The sequence below is a fragment of the Copadichromis virginalis genome, linkage group LG12 (genome assembly GCF_057382275.1).
Source record: "Copadichromis virginalis isolate Kocher_CV1m ecotype Utaka linkage group LG12, C_Virginalis_male_GT1.1, whole genome shotgun sequence".
In the NCBI taxonomy this organism is placed as follows: domain Eukaryota; kingdom Metazoa; phylum Chordata; class Actinopteri; order Cichliformes; family Cichlidae; genus Copadichromis; species Copadichromis virginalis.
The window spans coordinates 24203241-24223076 of record NC_140629.1 but is presented as its reverse complement, the minus strand read 5'-3'; the positions used below and the strand labels follow the sequence as shown (position 1 = coordinate 24223076).

Here is a 19836-nt window from a genome sequence, read left to right as displayed (position 1 = left end):
TTTATTTCGACTCACTAACTGAGGGGCATTTTCTTGCTTAAATTCTGTGGGATGTAAGCTTACCAACAGCTGACTTTCCTTCATGCATGTGGCTTCACCAGTGTATGACTGTGAGAGTGAATGAATAGTGGTATTGTAAAGCGCTTTGAGGGGTCCCGAAAAAGAGCTATATAAAATGCAATCCATTATTATTATTATTATTTATTTTACGCTGGTGGAAATCAGAAGACACATAAGTACCAAATTATTTTAGGTTGCATTTTACTGCTTTTCTTTTACTGCCGTTCTTCTGGCCTCATTTTATGTCAAAGGTCTGTAACTTCAATCTTTCCAGGGCAATATTCTTTTATGAAACTTACATAAAACCCTGTAGTGTATCCAGAGAGGCCTTTAATTTAGATAAAGCCATTAGACACCACATCATATTCAGGCATCTTATCACAATGTGCGGTCAAAGGTAACCAGTGGACGATTAGCTTAAAGCTGCCAAATTCAATTCAGTTCTGAGAACAGGAATGATAAATGATGGGCTGTAATTTGGTTTTATCTGATTACACTGCACATCACTTTTTATTGATGCTGTAATTACAATGGTCACCTTACCCGAATGTATTTCACTGACTTGAATATACCATAACAAGTTATATCACACCCTAGAAGCATTATAAACCCATTCAATTCAATTAAACTCAACTTTATTTTACATTTTATTTCATTTATATAGTTAATAGTTATATAGTTTAGTTAAAAGATTAACTAAACTACTGCAGCACAACGTTGCATTTGACATTAATACCTTATTACACACACATCAGCAATGCATTAGTCGGGTGAAAAATGAAAAAACAAAAAAACATTATCATTAAACAAGAAGTGAGTCAGCCAAAAAAAGAGAGATTAGACTAAAACACTTCTTAAATTAATACATTTTTAAATGTTTAATGTCATTATTAATGTTAAACAAGCTCATCTTGACCAAGTAAAATGTAAATTTAAGCAGGTGAGAAGGTCAGTGAGCACATATAGTGGAATAAGATGTTCTCAGGAAAGTGTGAAACCCAAAGCGCTTTTTTTATGTACACATAGAAGAGTACATTAAACTTTTATTATTACAAATGAAAAACTATCCCAGTTTGAGTGGTAGAATATTGGCCCTCATAAATGTTATAAATATTCATTGGGGTTTAATTCAAGCAAGGAAATCCATGACTGTTGCTGTCTTTGTGAAGCTTTGAGGGGTTTGGGGAGCGAGTTTGTTTGTTTTTTGACTTTTAGCCCGTTTTCTTCTGAATCGCTCACCTCAAAAAAATAAATAAGTATGGGGCATGTTTCCTAAGTAGGACGAGGTTTCTAACTGCAGAGTATCAACATACATGCTCTTGTTTGCCTCTTTCACTCTTCTCCTACTGTCATAAGTATTAAGTACTAACCAGCGCAGTAGTGTGCCACTGTTATTTATAAACCACCAAACTTTATGATTATTTCAATTATGTATATATGTATATATATATATATATAAAAATAAAAATGACAGAGATAAAAAGAGAGAAAAAAGCACTCAAAAGTTTTGTGTATTTGAGAGCAGAAAATTTTTTCTGCCTTTAATTGCAGAAATATCGCAAGATCTTTTCAAGAAATCATGTGAGCTTTGTGAGAGAGAGCATGATTAAGTAAGTAATAGCTGCAGAAAATGTAATTTTTTCGGTTGCGTGACTCAGCGGGAGTATTTCTGACTCCATCCCCTGACTCCTTCCAGGGTATAATCACACACCGCTTGCTTCATAGTTTTGCTTGCACAGTGATTGCTCCTCATTCAGCCTGATGGAGCTCCTTTGGCCTGGGTTGCTCATACTCCAGATGTTCTGTTTTATTAACGGCTATCCCAACGGTGCTCCCTCCGGTGCCTGTGAGGATATGTTACCTCGTCACTCTGGGGTGCTGCCTCAGCCTTCACCAGCACCCTACACTATTCTCACCAATGCCAGGGTGTTTCAGCCAGGGAAGCCCATTACAGGTAAGATGCTCTTCACTTCTTCTACAGATGAACATACTTTTTTTTTGTATAAGTCTGAAGCAACACGAGAAGCTGGAGAAATACCAAGGGCTCAGAGAAGAGCTCGAGAGGATGTGGAAGGTGAAGGTAACGGTGGTCCCCGTGGTAATCGGAGCACTAGGTGCGGTGACGCCCAAGCTAGGCGAGTGGCTCCAGCACATCCCGGGAATAACATCGGAGATCTCTGTCCAGAAGAGTGCAGTCCTGGGAACAGCTAAGATACTGCGCAGGACCCTCAAGCTCCCAGGCCTCTGGTAGAGGACCCGAGCTTGAAGGATAAACCGCCCGCAGGGGCGTGCTGGATGTTTTTTTTTTTTATATATACATATATAAAGAGTTTATCCATTATCCATTATTGATCTAAATATTACATTTGAAATGATAAACTACTGTTTATTTTATATATATAAACACTGAGGTCTTTGTTGTGCTAACTGCAGTGACCATCGTTGGACCAAAATACAGAGGAGTGCTTCTGGAAGCTCGAATAGGTGGAGGCCTCAACGCTGTGGGGACGTGGAAGCGCCCTCCTCCAGACACTAAATTCCTTCAGGTGCATTTTTCAGTTAAGCCTATGTTGAAACCTGAGCTGCAAATGGTCATAATGTTGTTAAAGATGCCAAAAGTACAATAAATAAGATTGTTCCCAAGAAACAGTGGATAGGTTCTAGGTTTGAATCTACTGGCCAACTGGGGCCTTTCTCTGTGGAGTTTCTCCCCATGCCTGTGTGGGTCCTCCCATAGTCCAAAAACATTGGACTGTGGGATGACTGGATTGGATTGAATGGGATTGTGAGCATGAATGGTTGTCTGTTTCTCCTTTTCTGCTCGCCCCATGATAGACTGGTGACTGGGGACATAACACTGCATTTGATTAGAAGAGAATATATGGATATAAATCAGCAGAGTAGAATTAACAGCAATTTCCGATTATTGTTCACAGTGCGCGCATAATCCTCGAGGTGCTGTCACTCACTCCAACACCAATCTCAAGGGCAACAGCACTGTGTACAGCTGGATACCGCCTAACTGTGAAGGTCCTGTCTACTTCATGTAAGACAAATATACTTTGTTAGGTTTTCTGTGTAGATCCAAATTGTGCTATATATATATATATATATATATATATATATATATATATATATATATATATATATATATATATATATATATATATATATATATTTATATATATATATATATATATATATATACAGTGGGGCAAAAAAGTATTTAGTCAGCCACCGATTGTGCAAGTTCCCCCACTTAAAATGATGACAGAGGTCAGTAATTTGCACCAGAGGTACACTTCAACTGTGAGAGACAGAATGTGAAAAAAAAATCCATGAATCCACATGGTAGGATTTGTAAAGAATTTATTCGTAAATTAGGGTGGAAAATAAGTATTTGGTCACCTCAAACAAGGAAAATCTCTGGCTCTCACAGACCTGTAACGTCTTCTGTAAGAAGCTTTTCTGTCCCCCACTCGTTACCTGTATGAATGGCACCTGTTTGAACTCATCATCTGTATAAAAGACACCTGTCCACAGCCTCAAACAGTCAGACTCCAAACTCCGCCATGGCCAAGACCAAAGAGCTTTCGAAGGACGCCAGGAAAAGTATTGTAGACCTGCACCAGACTGGGAAGAGTGAATCTACAATAGGCAAGCAGCTTGGTGTGAAAAAATCAACTGTGGGAGCAATCATCAGAAAATGGAAGACATGCAAGACCACTGATAATCTCCCTCGATCTGGGGCTCCACGCAAGATCTCATCCCGTGGGGTCAAAATGATCATGAGAACGGTGAGCAAAGATCCCAGAACCACACGGGGGGACCTGGTGAATGACCTGCAGAGAGCTGGGACCAAAGTAACAAAGGTCACCATCAGTAACACACTACAACGGCAGGGAATCAAATCCCGCAGTGCCAGACGTGTTCCGCTGCTGAAGCCAGTGCATGTCCAGGCCCATCTGAAGTTTGCCAGAGAGCACATGGATGATACAGCAGAGGATTGGGAGAATGTCATGTGGTCAGATGAAACCAAAGTAGAACTTTTTGGTATAAACTCAACTGGTCGTGTTTGGAGGAAGAAGAATACTGAGTTGCATCCCAAGAACACCATACCTACTGTGAAGCATGGGGGTGGAAACATCATGCTATGGGGCTGTTTTTCTGCCAAGGGGACAGGACGACTGATCCGTGTTAAGGACAGAATGAATGGGGCCATGTATCGTGAGATTTTGAGCCAAAACCTCCTTCCATCAGTGAGAACTTTGAAGATGAAACGAGGCTGGGTCTTCCAACATGACAATGATCCAAAACACACCGCCCGGGCAACAAAGGAGTGGCTCCGTAAGAAGCATTTGAAAGTCCTGGAGTGGCCTAGCCAGTCTCCAGACCTCAACCCCATAGAAAATCTGTGGCGGGAGTTGAAAGTCCGTGTTGCTCGGCGACAGCCCCAAAACATCACTGCTCTCGAGAAGATCTGCATGGAGGAATGGGCCAAAATACCAGCTACTGTGTGTGCAAACCTGGTAAAGACCTATAGTAAACGTTTGACCTCTGTTATTGCCAACAAAGGTTATGTTACAAAGTATTGAGTTGTATTTTTGTTATTGACCAAATACTTATTTTCCACCCTGATTTACGAATAAATTCTTTACAAATCCTACCATGTGGATTCATGGATTTTTTTTTCACATTCTGTCTCTCACAGTTGAAGTGTACCTCTGGTGCAAATTACTGACACACACACACACACACACATATATATATATATATATATATATATATATATATATATATATATATATAAAAACACCCAGCACGCCCCTGCGGGCGGTTTATCCTTCAAGCTCGGGTCCTCTACCAGAGGCCTGGGAGCTTGAGGGTCCTGCGCAGTATCTTAGCTGTTCCCAGGACTGCGCTCTTCTGGACAGAGATCTCCGATGTTGTTCCCGGGATCTGCTGGAGCCACTCGCCTAGCTTGGGAGTCACCGCACCTAGTGCTCCGATTACCACGGGGACCACCGTTACCTTCACCCTCCACATCCTCTCGAGCTCTTCTCTGAGCCCTTGGTATTTCTCCAGCTTCTCGTGTTCCTTCTTCCTGATATTGCTGTCATTCGGAACCGCTACATCGATCACTACGGCCGTCTTCTTCTGTTTGTCTACCACCACTATGTCCGGTTGGTTAGCCACCACCATTTTGTCCGTCTGTATCTGGAAGTCCCACAGGATCTTAGCTCGGTCATTCTCCACCACCCTTGGGGGCATCTCCCATTTTGACCTCGGGACTTCTAGGTTATACTCGGCACAGATGTTCCTGTACACTATGCCGGCCACTTGGTTATGGCGTTCCATGTATGCCTTGCCTGCTAGCATCTTGCACCCTGCTGTTATGTGCTGGATTGTCTCTGGGGCATCTTTACACAGCCTGCACCTGGGGTCTTGCCTGGTGTGATAGACCCCAGCCTCTATGGATCTTGTGCTCAGAGCTTGTTCTTGTGCTGCCATGATTAGTGCCTCTGTGCTGTCTTTCAGTCCAGCTTTGTCCAGCCACTGGTAGGATTTCTGGATATCAGCCACCTCCTCTATCTGCCGGTGGTACATACCGTGCAGGGGCCTGTCCTTCCATGATGGTTCCTCGTCTCCCTCCTCTTTCTTGGGTTTCTGCTGCCTGAGGTATTCACTGAGCACTCGGTCAGTTGGGGCCATCTTCCTAATGTATTCTTGGATGTTCGTTGTCTCATCCTGGACTGTGGTGCTGACACTCACCAGTCCCCGGCCCCCTTCCTTCCGCTTAGCGTACAGCCTCAGGGTGCTGGATTTGGGGTGAAACCCTCCATGCATGGTAAGGAGCTTTCTTGTCTTTATGTCAGTGGCTTCTATCTCCTCCTTTGGCCAGCCTATTACCCCAGCAGGGTACCTGATCACGGGCAGGGCGTACGTGTTGATGGCCCGGATCTTGTTCTTACCATTCAGCTGACTCCTCAGGACTTGCCTGACCCTCTGCAGGTACTTGGTGGTTGCAGCTTTTCTAGCGGCCTCTTCATGGTTCCCATTCGCCTGTGGGATCCCCAAGTACTTGTAACTGTCCTCTATGTCTGCAATGTTGCCTTCTGGTAGTTCAATCCCCTCAGTTCTGACTACCTTCCCTCTCTTTGTTACCATCCGACTACACTTCTCCAGTCCGAACGACATTCCAATGTCATTGCTGTATAGCCTGGTAGTGTGGATCAGTGAATCGATGTCTCGTTCACTCTTGGCATACAGCTTGATGTCATCCATGTACAGGAGGTGGCTGACAACTGCTCCGTTCTGTAGTCGGTATCCGTAGCCAGTCTTGTTAATGATCTCACTGAGGGGGTTCAGGCCTATGCAGAACAGCAGTGGGGACAGAGCATCTCCTTGGTAGATCCCGCACTTGATGGTGACTTGTGCTATGGGCTTGGAGTTGGCCTCTAGTGTTGTACGCCACATCCCCATTGAGTTCCTGATGAAGGCTCTTAGGGTCCCATTGATCTTGTACAATTCTAGGCATTCCAGTATCCAGCTGTGGGGCATTGAGTCATAGGCCTTCTTGTAATCAATCCAGGCAGTGCACAGGTTGGTCAGTCTGGTCTTGCAGTCTCGGCTGATTGTTCTGTCTACCAGTAGCTGGTGTTTTGCGCCTCTGGTATTCTTGCCAATTCCTTTCTGTGTCCCGCTCATGTATTGACCCATGTGCCTGTTCATCTTAGCCGATATGATGCCTGACAGGAGCTTCCATGTAGTACTGAGGCAGGTTATTGGTCGGTAGTTGGAGGGGACCGGTCCCTTCTTGGGGTCCTTGGGGATCAGGACGGAGCAATACTGGAAGAGCATATGGGAGAAGGATGCAACCCATAACGGCAATGCTCAGTGGCTAGAGGATCTGAGGGCAGACCACAGCGACCTCCCTGAACAGGGTCCAGTAACCATCACAGTGGCAGATATCCAAGAAAGGGTCTCCAGTATGAAGAGTTGGACAGCACCAGGGCCCGACATGGTTCACGCCTACTGGCTGAAGAAGCTAACTGCACTCCACGAGCGTCTGGCAGCACAAATGAACCAGCTGCTAGTTAACGAGAGACACCCGGAATGGCTAACTGAAGGCCGGACGGTCCTGATCCCCAAGGACCCCAAGAAGGGACCGGTCCCCTCCAACTACCGACCAATAACCTGCCTCAGTACTACATGGAAGCTCCTGTCAGGCATCATATCGGCTAAGATGAACAGGCACATGGGTCAATACATGAGCGGGACACAGAAAGGAATTGGCAAGAATACCAGAGGCGCAAAACACCAGCTACTGGTAGACAGAACAATCAGCCGAGACTGCAAGACCAGACTGACCAACCTGTGCACTGCCTGGATTGATTACAAGAAGGCCTATGACTCAATGCCCCACAGCTGGATACTGGAATGCCTAGAATTGTACAAGATCAATGGGACCCTAAGAGCCTTCATCAGGAACTCAATGGGGATGTGGCGTACAACACTAGAGGCCAACTCCAAGCCCATAGCACAAGTCACCATCAAGTGCGGGATCTACCAAGGAGATGCTCTGTCCCCACTGCTGTTCTGCATAGGCCTGAACCCCCTCAGTGAGATCATTAACAAGACTGGCTACGGATACCGACTACGGAACGGAGCAGTTGTCAGCCACCTCCTGTACATGGATGACATCAAGCTGTATGCCAAGAGTGAACGAGACATCGATTCACTGATCCACACTACCAGGCTATACAGCAATGACATTGGAATGTCGTTCGGACTGGAGAAGTGTAGTCGGATGGTAACAAAGAGAGGGAAGGTAGTCAGAACTGAGGGGATTGAACTACCAGAAGGCAACATTGCAGACATAGAGGACAGTTACAAGTACTTGGGGATCCCGCAGGCGAATGGGAACCATGAAGAGGCCGCTAGAAAAGCTGCAACCACCAAGTACCTGCAGAGGGTCAGGCAAGTCCTGAGGAGTCAGCTGAATGGTAAGAACAAGATCCGGGCCATCAACACGTACGCCCTGCCCGTGATCAGGTACCCTGCTGGGGTAATAGGCTGGCCAAAGGAGGAGATAGAAGCCACTGACATAAAGACAAGAAAGCTCCTTACCATGCATGGAGGGTTTCACCCCAAGTCCAGCACCCTGAGGCTGTACGCTAAGCGGAAGGAAGGGGGCCGGGGACTGGTGAGTGTCAGCACCACAGTCCAGGATGAGACAACGAACATCCAAGAATACATTGGGAAGATGGCCCCAACTGACCGAGTGCTCAGTGAATACCTCAGGCAGCAGAAACCCAAGAAAGAGGAGGGAGACGAGGAACCATCATGGAAGGACAGGCCCCTGCACGGTATGTACCACCGGCAGATAGAGGAGGTGGCTGATATCCAGAAATCCTACCAGTGGCTGGACAAAGCTGGACTGAAAGACAGCACAGAGGCACTAATCATGGCAGCACAAGAACAAGCTCTGAGCACAAGATCCATAGAGGCTGGGGTCTATCACACCAGGCAAGACCCCAGGTGCAGGCTGTGTAAAGATGCCCCAGAGACAATCCAGCACATAACAGCAGGGTGCAAGATGCTAGCAGGCAAGGCATACATGGAACGCCATAACCAAGTGGCCGGCATAGTGTACAGGAACATCTGTGCCGAGTATAACCTGGAAGTCCCGAGGTCAAAATGGGAGATGCCCCCAAGGGTGGTGGAGAATGACCGAGCTAAGATCCTGTGGGACTTCCAGATACAGACGGACAAAATGGTGGTGGCTAACCAACCGGACATAGTGGTGGTAGACAAACAGAAGAAGACGGCCGTAGTGATCGATGTAGCGGTTCCGAATGACAGCAATATCAGGAAGAAGGAACACGAGAAGCTGGAGAAATACCAAGGGCTCAGAGAAGAGCTCGAGAGGATGTGGAGGGTGAAGGTAACGGTGGTCCCCGTGGTAATCGGAGCACTAGGTGCGGTGACTCCCAAGATAGGCGAGTGGCTCCAGCAGATCCCGGGAACAACATCGGAGATCTCTGTCCAGAAGAGCGCAGTCCTGGGAACAGCTAAGATACTGCGCAGGACCCTCAAGCTCCCAGGCCTCTGGTAGAGGACCCGAGCTTGAAGGATAAACCGCCCGCAGGGGCGTGCTGGGTGTTTTATATATATATATATTAGGCTGTTCAGTATTGGTTTGTCTTTAGAAACTGAAGCTTTTGAAATAAACCAACTGCAGTGTTACTTCTGTGGTTTTGCAGGGCCACCGTAGCTCAGCAACGCACAGTCTTCTGGGTTAACATAAGGTCCATGGATCTGACCAGAGGTAGGTACAGCCTGGTGACAAATCAAAATAAATGCAAAGAGACAAATGTTTGTGATACTCGTTCCTTATCGGTCTTCTGCTTCTCAGGAAAAACAGGTGGTCTTGATCTGGCAGTAGGTGCCAGCGCTGGAATGGCTGAAGGCAAACCTCTGCTTCCCTTAGTGATATGTTTTCTGATTTTAAACATACTGGCATGAATATAAAATATGTACTGCAGTCTTCTTGTTATATGTATATAATAAAGCATTTTGCAGTCCTATAGCTACATATCACATCTCAGTGAATTTTTCTTTAGCTATGTAGCTCATATATATTAATGCAGCCCCCACGCTTGATCATATATCAACTGACCTATATCTACAGGGCTTATCTGTCATAGACATAAATGATAGATATACCTTCATTGCAAATGCCTTGTTTCATCTCGTTCCCAGCTTTTATTCGGTGTGTTCTGTCACATTTAATATAAATCTATAAAAGAAAAGTCACCCCTCCAAAAATGCATTAAAGGGTTTCAAGACTAAGGTATGAATATGCCAAGATATGACTGTACTGAGTCAGTCCCTCTTCTATTAATACTTTATTATTGAATAAGGAATTTTAAAGCAAGTATAATTCACGCCTATTCCCTCATTGTACTCAACGAACACGTCTATATATATATATATATATATATGTTTGTTGCTCACTCTGTCATTGCTTTTGTTTTCTGTCACTAGACTTTGATTCTCTTCCCATATCTTGTGTATCCTAATTGCATGTATGCATATTTACCGAACCACCCATTACAGATAATAAAATGCTACATTAAAGTGTGTTGTGTTATTTTTATTGCAAGAAAAAAAATACAAGCAGAGTGATGAAAAGAGGAAAAGACAGAGTGTTAGAGAGAGTGAGAGAGAGAGCGGCATAGAGTTCAGCTGTTGTGGTTTGTTATTGATCGAAATTCATTCCACTCATTGAAGAGCTTGTTATGACCTGCTTTTTTCACATGGTTTGATCTATAACTTAGATTTCCAGTACTGCAGCAGCTAGCTAGCACACTAAAGGGGCTTAAGACATGCATTACACACGGCTCACATGTCAAGCCTTATATGATATCATTGATTCCTATTTGTGTACTTGAACCAGTCCTGTGTTGGGGTGAATAAATGTTAAATGTTAAATAACATTTACTGTTTGAATATAATATCTATGGAAGCACACATCTCACTATCAGCATTTACAATTCTAATATTGCTGTTGATTAATCACATGCATATTTAAAAAACAATGTTTAGCACTATGTTTATGTTTAGAACATAATTAGCATTTAAATGAGTTGTCTTTGTAGAGAAGAAAAATCCTTAATATTCAGATGTAGAAACCAGCAGCAAAAACATAAATTAATAAATAGATAAGAAAAAAGTATGTAATCATGTAATAGGTCAAAGCTCCCAGCTGATTAAGATCGTTCCAGTATCCATGTTTTAAGCAGGAAAACTGGGACAGAGTAATAGACCTGATGGTTACCCTGTTCCTGATGCTTTTTTCTTTTTTACTCTCTACCATAACCTATTTGCCTTTATGTCGTGAAGTATTGAACTCCAGCTGACTCATGTGCCTGAGGTTGGAGCCGTGATCAGAGCGTCAGCACAACTCAATAATAATTAGTCTCTTCCCCTCTGAGCCAAAAACCGGCTATATCTTTAACAGGAGATACAAGCTTAGGAATTAAGCACCAGTGCTACCAGCTGGTTCAATAGTCTTCCATTGTCCAGATCACACTCTAAATAGTCCACACCACTGATCATTATTCAATCACGACAAGGTCATTTGTCCAAATGGTATTTTGAAACAGAGATTCTCCATATACAGCAGCCATTATGAAGATCATCTTCCAAAACTGCCCTGAAATAGTTGTTCTGAATCTCTCTCTCTCTCTCTCTCTCTCTCTCTCTCTCTCTCTCACTCACTCTCTCTCTTGTTCTCCTCAATGTGTATTTAACAGACCACTCCACTAATTAAATATCTATTTACTCTTTTTATTGTACAGTATCTTGTACAGCATTTCTTTATTTTTTAACAAGTTTTTCGCTTTTCAAAATAGCACAACGTGCAGTTTTATTGCAGGTTTGGTATGCAGGTTTATTCATCTACAGTTAAAATCCAGTATTTTGTCTCTATTTGTATTTGTTTACAGATTATTTGGGGTCAGAAATCCCAAAACCCAGTATATACAAAATATATGTAAATCTAAAGTAATAGTAAATTGTAGTAGTAGTAAGAGATATTTTAAACTGCGTGTCCGTATTGTGTTGATGTGCAAACAATTATGTTATAGCAGTGGAGTCAAGAGGGCAGACAACGGTACGTGCTGATAACCTCTGCCATGTTTAGGTCATGGCATGCAGTATATGTATTCACAAATACATATAGATGCCTATATAGCCAGATACGAATGCAGGCACATGGGCATGCGCAACAACAACAGACACACACATATAAGTTCCTATTGTATGCAGATCAAACACTGATCCACATGCATGCACAGAGTGCAGATTAAGACTACCCCTTGCCGTAAGGGCTTAGTTGACATCTCTGTCTAAGCTCTACATTCTTCACCTCCCTCTTTGCCCTTCCTCTTCTTTTAGCAGTACGTTCAGCACCATAAAAAGCAATAACCATCTGATGGTCTCTTCATACCTGTGTACTTCTGGCACTCAAGAATGCACAGTCCCTATTTGCTCCATCAAACTGATCTGATGAACTGAACACCATGTGAAGTTAAGACTTTCTCGCTGACAATCTGCAGTCTTTCTCAGTGATACGCAATAACTGAGCAGTAGCAGTGTGCCTTGTTTAATGACTGGAATGAATTGCCAACATTTCTTCAAATTAGTAACCTGTAGAGCTTAACTGGAGGTATAAATATTTGAAGATCTGTGATTTTGTCTTCAATAGCCTTCATGTTGTGCTCATTGGTCAAGGGAGATTAGTTTAATTCTGTGAGTGATCCTACAGAGCCTGTGCATGCCAGACTCTGTAAAATCACACAACGAGGTCACTGCAGAGCATGCATCATTTGGATAAACACACGCACGTCAGTATTGAGCTTGCGTGACTACTCGCATGCATTTAAATACGGATAGACTATTCTGCATAGTAATGGTTTCTAATGACTTGCAGTACTAGCTGGAATCAATGGTTGTGAAATGTTACATGCACTGTGCTCTCATCTAGTTTGCAATGTCCGATGCATTTCCGAGTTCAAATGGCTTTTGGTGCAAGTATTCGACATGTTTGTTATGTAAGAAGCTGGTGGTTAAAGGGATAGCGCTCAGGGCTGGGCCATATTACATTCAGGACGGGTAGGGCATGTGAGAAAGAGCAGAGAGAGAGAGAGAGAGAGAGAGAGAGAGAGAGAGAGAGTATGACAAGGGAAAGGTTGAGAGAGCAACACAAAGCTCCATGGGACAGTGAGGGAGAGGCACATTTAGAGAGAGATGAGAGGTTAGAAGTCACTAGTTCACAAGATAATGAGAGACAGGCTACTGATTCAGATCTTGGTGGACAGCTGGTGCGAAGGCTGAAGACGCTGCAGGCTAACACTGAAAGCAAAACAACTGTGGGATTTAACAAGAATATCGGCAGCTTGCTACAACAACAGGAAATACTTGGATACAACAGGTGAAAGACACAATTTTGAAGCAGACCTGCAGTAAATAACAGAAAGTACATTTGGAGACAACATCTGAAAGGATATGGACACCTTGCATCATATACCACTGGACAAAGAAGTAGAAGAGGAGGTGTTATATTTTCAGTGCTTTATATTTTATTGCAGATATTTTTTTGTAAATCTTTCCAGATTGGTAGTGTAACTGTATCATACTGTGCAGCTCTTCCAGCTTTCTCTCCTAAACGAATCATATGCACTTAGTTAGATTCAGCATTTCACAAAGTGGGGATCACCTACTTCCTCTGATTTAGTGCTTCGTATACAATGGGAGGTGTTGAAAACATGCAGCAAAGTTAAAATTAATCAAACCTCTGTATACTTCTCCGGTGTTTCATTTTGTGCACATGCTACAACTATGGATGTTCAGCATGAGCAAAGTCAAGTTAGTTACAAACTAGTAGATGTAGCCCAGCCCGCCAGACTGACAGTTCTGATGAGGTGTTTGAACCATGTGGTCCACTGAGAGCATGGAGCCAGAGAAAGCACACAGCCAGAGAAGCTTCTTCAACAAGGTGGACGTGCCTGATCATGTTCACTACATTGTGGCTTCATTTGTCTTCATCATTGGGGCACTGGGCATCACTGGAAACTCTCTGGTTATGTTTGCCTTCTACAGGTAGGTATAAAACTGGCTTGTTTATTTAGATTTTTGTTTTTAATAATTGTGCATATCCCTTTTTTTGTAGATAATCTGAGCTTTTACAGTGTGCAAGATGTGATGATCTCTCGTATGAACTCTATTATACTATACTCTTTGTTTCTTTATCTGTACTTATGAAGCAAAACAATAAAGGTTAAGGGGTTTTGACAGTGCATCAAACAAGTTAGTGATTACAAGTAAAAGTAATCTTTGCATCACAGTGTCCAGAAGGTAATCTTAGCTAAGTAGCATCAAATTAAAAAATGTTTTTTGAAAAATCAATAATTAAATGCTGCGTGCACAAATACCTGAAAATAGATTAATGGTTGCATAAATATACATGGCATTGAAATTAGAGTCCAATGTACCATGGAGTTCAAGTCAACCATGAAATCCACACTGCTATGTAATACCATTTACTGCCATGTAATGCAACAAGTCAAAAGTAAATGACACCTGTTAAGGTTGCATGCCACTGATGGATCAGTCTCGTAACATCACAACTGTAAACTTTCTTTTAGAAGTCAAGGATGGAAGAATGTGTTATGTGTTGTGTAATTCAGAGTACCATTTAATTAAGTTAAATGGTACTCAAAAACTGGGTCAGTGTGTGTGAGTGGTGCTGCTGTTCTGGGGATTGTCACAAGCTTTCATACTCCTCTGTCCATCATCACAGACAGATTAGATGGATTTTCCATTGTGTTGCTCTCATAATTTGTGTTTAGTGAATCAGAAATGCGCATGATGTTATGGGTTCCAGGAAACACACAACTCGCACACCCACACACACAAACACACACCTAGAGCTTGAATGAAATCGCAATCAATATGCTGATTTTTGGGGAAATGCTTTATAATATTCACGCACACGTTCAATATTCTTCAATAATACAGTATTGTTTGCAAAGGCATCGACTCAAACAAATTGGGTGGAATACGTTTCATTAAAACTGCAGGAAAAAAGTTAAATTCAGGATAAACAGGAACAAAAAGCTGTGACGGAAGAAGACAGCAGGTCAATATCCTGGGTAATCAAGCTTGAATACAAGTATACCAGTTCACACATGGTCGAATAGTTTAACAAAGAGCTTGTCTCTGATCAATATTGACCATTAAACCGTAAAATTATTTAATTATATTATATTGAGCTTTACATGCAAAGGAAATACATGTGGAGTAGGCAAATGTTTTCAGTGTTTTGGACCTGCCAAAAATATAAATAAATAAACAAAAATAATTCAGGATAATGAATTTCCTATGGTTTGGTGAGATCCTCATCCTGCACCTCTTCTAAGTTGACCTTTGAAAGAGAATTTAACCAGTTAAAATGTGGACTTGCAGTTGCAGAAATTGGATTCAAATACCATTTGAACCAAAAGAATCTGCATTGATTTAATTTTAAGTATGACTCAAACAGTGTTTTTCAAAAATGAGTATATATGTATAATAATTAGACGATGAAATTACAAAATTATTGTCATTTTAGTCATCTGAGGGATTATACTAATCAAAACACATTAAACAGTCTCAAAGATGACTGCTGTATTTGAGGACTTTATTTTAGCTTTCTGATCACTGCGAGAAAGCCTCAGAATGATTAATGTTGTCATTTTTAATGCCACTGTGCTGTATAACATACGATTTTCCATACATTCTGTATGTTTGTGTGCTTTGCAGCAGCAAGAAACTTCGTAACTTGCCAAACTACTTAATCATGAACTTGGCAGTCAGCGACTTCCTCATGGCTTTTACGCAGTCCCCCATCTTCTTCATCAACTGCCTCTACAAGGAATGGGTATTTGGAGAGATGGGTAATTGTCTCCTTTGTGTTCTGATACAAAGTGAAGTGTGTGTGTGTGTGTGTGTTAAAGTCATATTTTTGTTTACAAATTTTTACATTCAGGTTGTCGATGTGCTGTTTCTTGCAGGATGTAAGATGTATGCATTCTGTGGTGCCCTGTTTGGCATTTCCTCAATGATAAACCTGCTGGCCATCTCGATTGAACGCTATCTAGTTATCACCAAGCCTCTGAGGGCCATCCACTGGAGCTCGAAAAGAAGAACCACTCTTGCCATTCTCGTGGTCTGGCTTTACTCTTTGGCATGGAGTCTAGCGCCTCTAGTTGGCTGGAGTGAGTCTCCTCAAACTGCATGTCTTTTTACTTCTAGTAAACACAAGTCCAGACTAGTGTTTAACTATTTTATTATGATTACTGAAAACTACTGCTTTCTGTGATTTTGACATATTTTATTTTCACTTCTAGGCTCCTATATCCCAGAGGGCCTCATGACATCTTGTACGTGGGATTATGTTACGTACACGACAGCCAGTAGGAGCTACACAATGATGCTGTGCTGTTTTGTCTTCTTTATCCCACTGGGAATCATCCTTTACTGCTATCTTCTAATGTTTCTGTCTATAAGGAAAACTGGGAGGTATTACAGATCTTGTGTGTTTAATATGCTGCGTGCTTGTATATTTATAATATTAGATTCTGTGCAACATCCAGTCTTACAGAGAAAAAACAATGCAGGGACTAACTGTGCATGAACTACTTACTTCTTTTAGTTTAATTATTATGTTCTTATGAGTTCTTTAGTGAATTCTGATGTTGCGTGTGCTCCTAATACACTTAGTATTTTGTATCTAATTATTATATCTTGTGTTTGTAAATGCACAAGCCTATTCCTAAAGCATATAGTGCACTGCTCCTCCACCTAAGCTGGAAAGATACTCAGAAAAGGAATTTATGATAAGATACAACCGTGTTTTCAATAAAATGTGGAAATACTTCAAGATAACCTCAGTCTTACACACTGTAGTGTTGGAGGACAGTTAATTTGGATTCAAAACACATGTTTTACCTCATTATCTACCTCCTTTTAGTTCAAAAGAGGCATCCATTGTGTTTTTAAACATAACAATTGCTTGTGTTATTGACCTGGAATGACCAAGGGCTATTTCCATCTAAGCAGCAGGTGCAGTGAACTTCATGCTTCAGGGAGAAAGGCATGTGTATTGAGTGGGCAATTTTTTTAAAGACACTATCAACACAAATGTAGAAAATAGGTATTTTGTGTTCAGAAATTAATCAGAAGGTTTTAAAAAAATGCTTATTACTTATAATTTGTGGTAACAATAGCACTTTCAGATGACTGTAGTAATACTTAAAGAGAGAGTTACATCCCCAAAGAAAACTGAGGTTATTTATGTGATACTGTAGTCTTTTCCTCAGTGCAGATATTCCTAAAAGATCTTCTGCAATAATATTGAGCATGGAGCAGTAGCCATGTAAAGTTAAAAAGAAGAACTATATAGTATGAATATATTTACCACGCTGTCCATCCTGCTCTATTTACAGGGAACTAGAACGTTTGGGGACTCAGGTGAGAAAATCCACTCTCATCCAGCAGAAATCTATTAGGAGCGAGTGGAAAATAGCAAAAATTGCCTTTGTCGTAATTGTGGTCTACGTCCTCTCCTGGTCTCCATATGCCTGCGTCACACTAATTTCTTGGTCTGGGTAAGATTATTTTATCTGTTAATATTGATGATTGTGTACTTTTATCCCTTGGTAATGTACATAACAGATTCATGCATTTGTAGATTGTTCATTTGAAAGCATACCTGTCAGAAAAATCAGAAAAAGTCAGGTTTACAACTGCCTGTTTTTGTTATGGCCTTCATCATAATGTAAAAAATGGTTGGTGAGAAAATGATATTGGGCACATTCACTGCTCTCACTATCAGATGTACTTATCTACAACATGGTGAACGGGAACAAGTAACACTTCACTAGAGACGCAGTGGTGGTGTGCTATATGGGAGCAGTTTTAAGCACAAGATTTTAATAACTGGGCAAATATTATTCTGAATTATTAATCTTCTCCATATATAACGTTCAGGCATTTCTTCACATAAGCAATCACAAACAAAGCTTCAGTATAATTCAATGATGTTTGCCTCATTATATTCTGTGGTTGGATTTTTATCATTACATAATGTTGTGTCAATAAGAGGCCAGTATTCCCTGGTTGGGTTACATACAACAGACAGTGAAGTTGCTCATATGCCCTGTGCTTATCACAACATTCAGTAAACCACATGTCTACCCTGGGACATACAATTAGTTATGTAACTTTGAAATCACATTCTGCTCATTCAGTGGAAAGGTAGTCACACTTGTGCACACACACATGCACGCGCGCAAGCAAAGATGATCAGATGGACTTAAGCGACCCTCTTTAGCAGCTGGCACGTGTTCGTTAATCTCTAACCAAATATGTCCCTTAATTATGTTACAAAACACGAAAGAGAAACTGGATCTTTGCAGCGGTCATTTCTGATTCTGTGATGTCATCAACAAACGAAACCATCTTTTTAAAACGCTGCTGTTTTGTCTGAACCAGCCATGCCAACATCTTGTCGCCATACTCCAAGACAGTCCCTGCAATAATAGCAAAAGCCTCCACTATCTACAATCCTATCATCTATGCTATCATACACAACAAATACAGGTAAATAATGATTCGGTAATTTCATTTTAAAGTTTCATATAAGCCCCTTGTGTTGTGCAGTGCCAATGTATTATTTTGGAAGAAATGCTACCAACATGTAGCAAGCTGGAGTCTAAATGAGTGCATTGTTCTGCACTGTACAGGATGGCACTGGTAGAGAAATTTCCCTGCCTGTGGTTTCTGTCTCCCACTCCTCGAAAAGAATGCATCTCATCCTTCATCAGCGAGTCCTCTTTCAGAGACTCAGTCATCAGCAGACAGTCGTCAGCATCAAGGACCCACTTTATTACTGCCTCCTCCAACCTCTCTGACGTGGTAAGTTAGGTTAGAGTAGATTTTATCTGGCTGTTGTTTAAAATGCCCGAACAAACAAGATTTCTCTTATGTTGAATCTCTCTCTCTGCTTATCTAAAATGAATTCTAATAAATTTGAAGTATTAATAATCTTAGCAAGATGCAGGTGGAAATTACACTAATATTAGCTTTGAATAATGTTTGGCATCTACTAAACTTCCTCAGTTTAATTATTATTATTTTTTGCTTGCAGTTATTGAGGGATGTGGAGATGGAGCCTCTGGGCAGGAGGTCAGGCGATTCCTTCAGAAGCATATCATCACGCAGTCAGTCCTGTAAGAGGTCCTGTAAAAAACAGTTAGACCGGAAGACAACCAAAACCCACACAGCAGAGAAGGTGAGGAAACACTGCAGAAAAATGTGAAAGTGTGAATCTGAAAACTCACAATGTTATCTTTTATTCATCTACGATTTACACTACTTGCCCGCATGTAGTAAAACATCACACATCCATGATCTGAAGGTGATTTTCTCATGTATGTGTTTACTTTTTGACACTCCCAGCATCCGTCTGTCATGAGTGAACCATCAAGGGCCTGTGATCACGAGCTGGTTTCCAGTTCTCTGACCATCGCCGCTCTCCCCCTCCTAGTTCTTACCAGGAGGCGCAGCCACAGTCTGACCAGTGCGATTTCAGATGCCTGTGGCGAGAAAGGAAGAATCTGCGATAGGATGAACAGCCACAAGAGCGATTCTTTTGATTGCCTGAATTTTGGAAAAATGCCACCCACAGGCCCCAGATCACCCCAGGGTGTTCCTCGCATCATCGTCATCAGTCCCACCACTGAAAGCAGCCTCATTAACCAAGACAGTGTCTCCTTAGAAGACAGCATTGAGTCAATGGAGAACAATGTTTTTGTCACCCTAAACTTTTCATCAGAAGTTTTTGAGGCACTTGAACTACTTTCTTGACCAACTGGACTACTGATTACACTTCCACTGGATGTTTCCGGATTAATAAAAAAAATATACATCAAACTTTTTGCTACAGGCCAACATTCATATTGGCTATAGACATAAGAAGTTATTTAGCTCTTACATGTATGCGTGCCCCTCTACTCCCCTCTATTGACTAATTGACTCTACAAGGAAAACTTGTATGGCAAATGAAACAATAAGCTGATTCTGGTATGCAGTGTGCAGTGTTCGTCAGAGTTTGGCACGGACAAAGGACCCCTAAGGGGCAGCAAGCTTTTATTAGATTTTTCAAAA

General features: G+C 41.9%; 2 protein-coding genes across 2 annotated transcripts; both read left to right on the top strand.

The window, feature by feature from the left end:
• Positions 1-1821: 1821 nt before the first annotated feature.
• LOC146697091 (putative defense protein Hdd11) lies at positions 1822-9588 on the top strand. Its single transcript, XM_085474173.1, has 5 exons — positions 1822-2014; positions 2494-2606; positions 2997-3106; positions 9327-9391; positions 9479-9588. The coding sequence occupies exons 1-5, from the start codon at positions 1822-1824 to the stop codon at positions 9586-9588; spliced, it is 591 nt and encodes a 196-aa protein (XP_085330299.1).
• A 3973-nt stretch (positions 9589-13561) lies between these two features.
• On the top strand, positions 13562-19536 carry opn4xb (opsin 4xb). Its single transcript, XM_085474172.1, has 9 exons — positions 13562-13728; positions 15430-15563; positions 15681-15884; positions 16017-16188; positions 17115-17276; positions 18163-18270; positions 18414-18585; positions 18818-18961; positions 19129-19536. Exons 1-9 carry the CDS (start codon positions 13562-13564, stop codon positions 19534-19536), a joined length of 1671 nt encoding a protein of 556 aa, XP_085330298.1.
• The last annotated feature ends 300 nt before the right edge of the window (positions 19537-19836 follow it).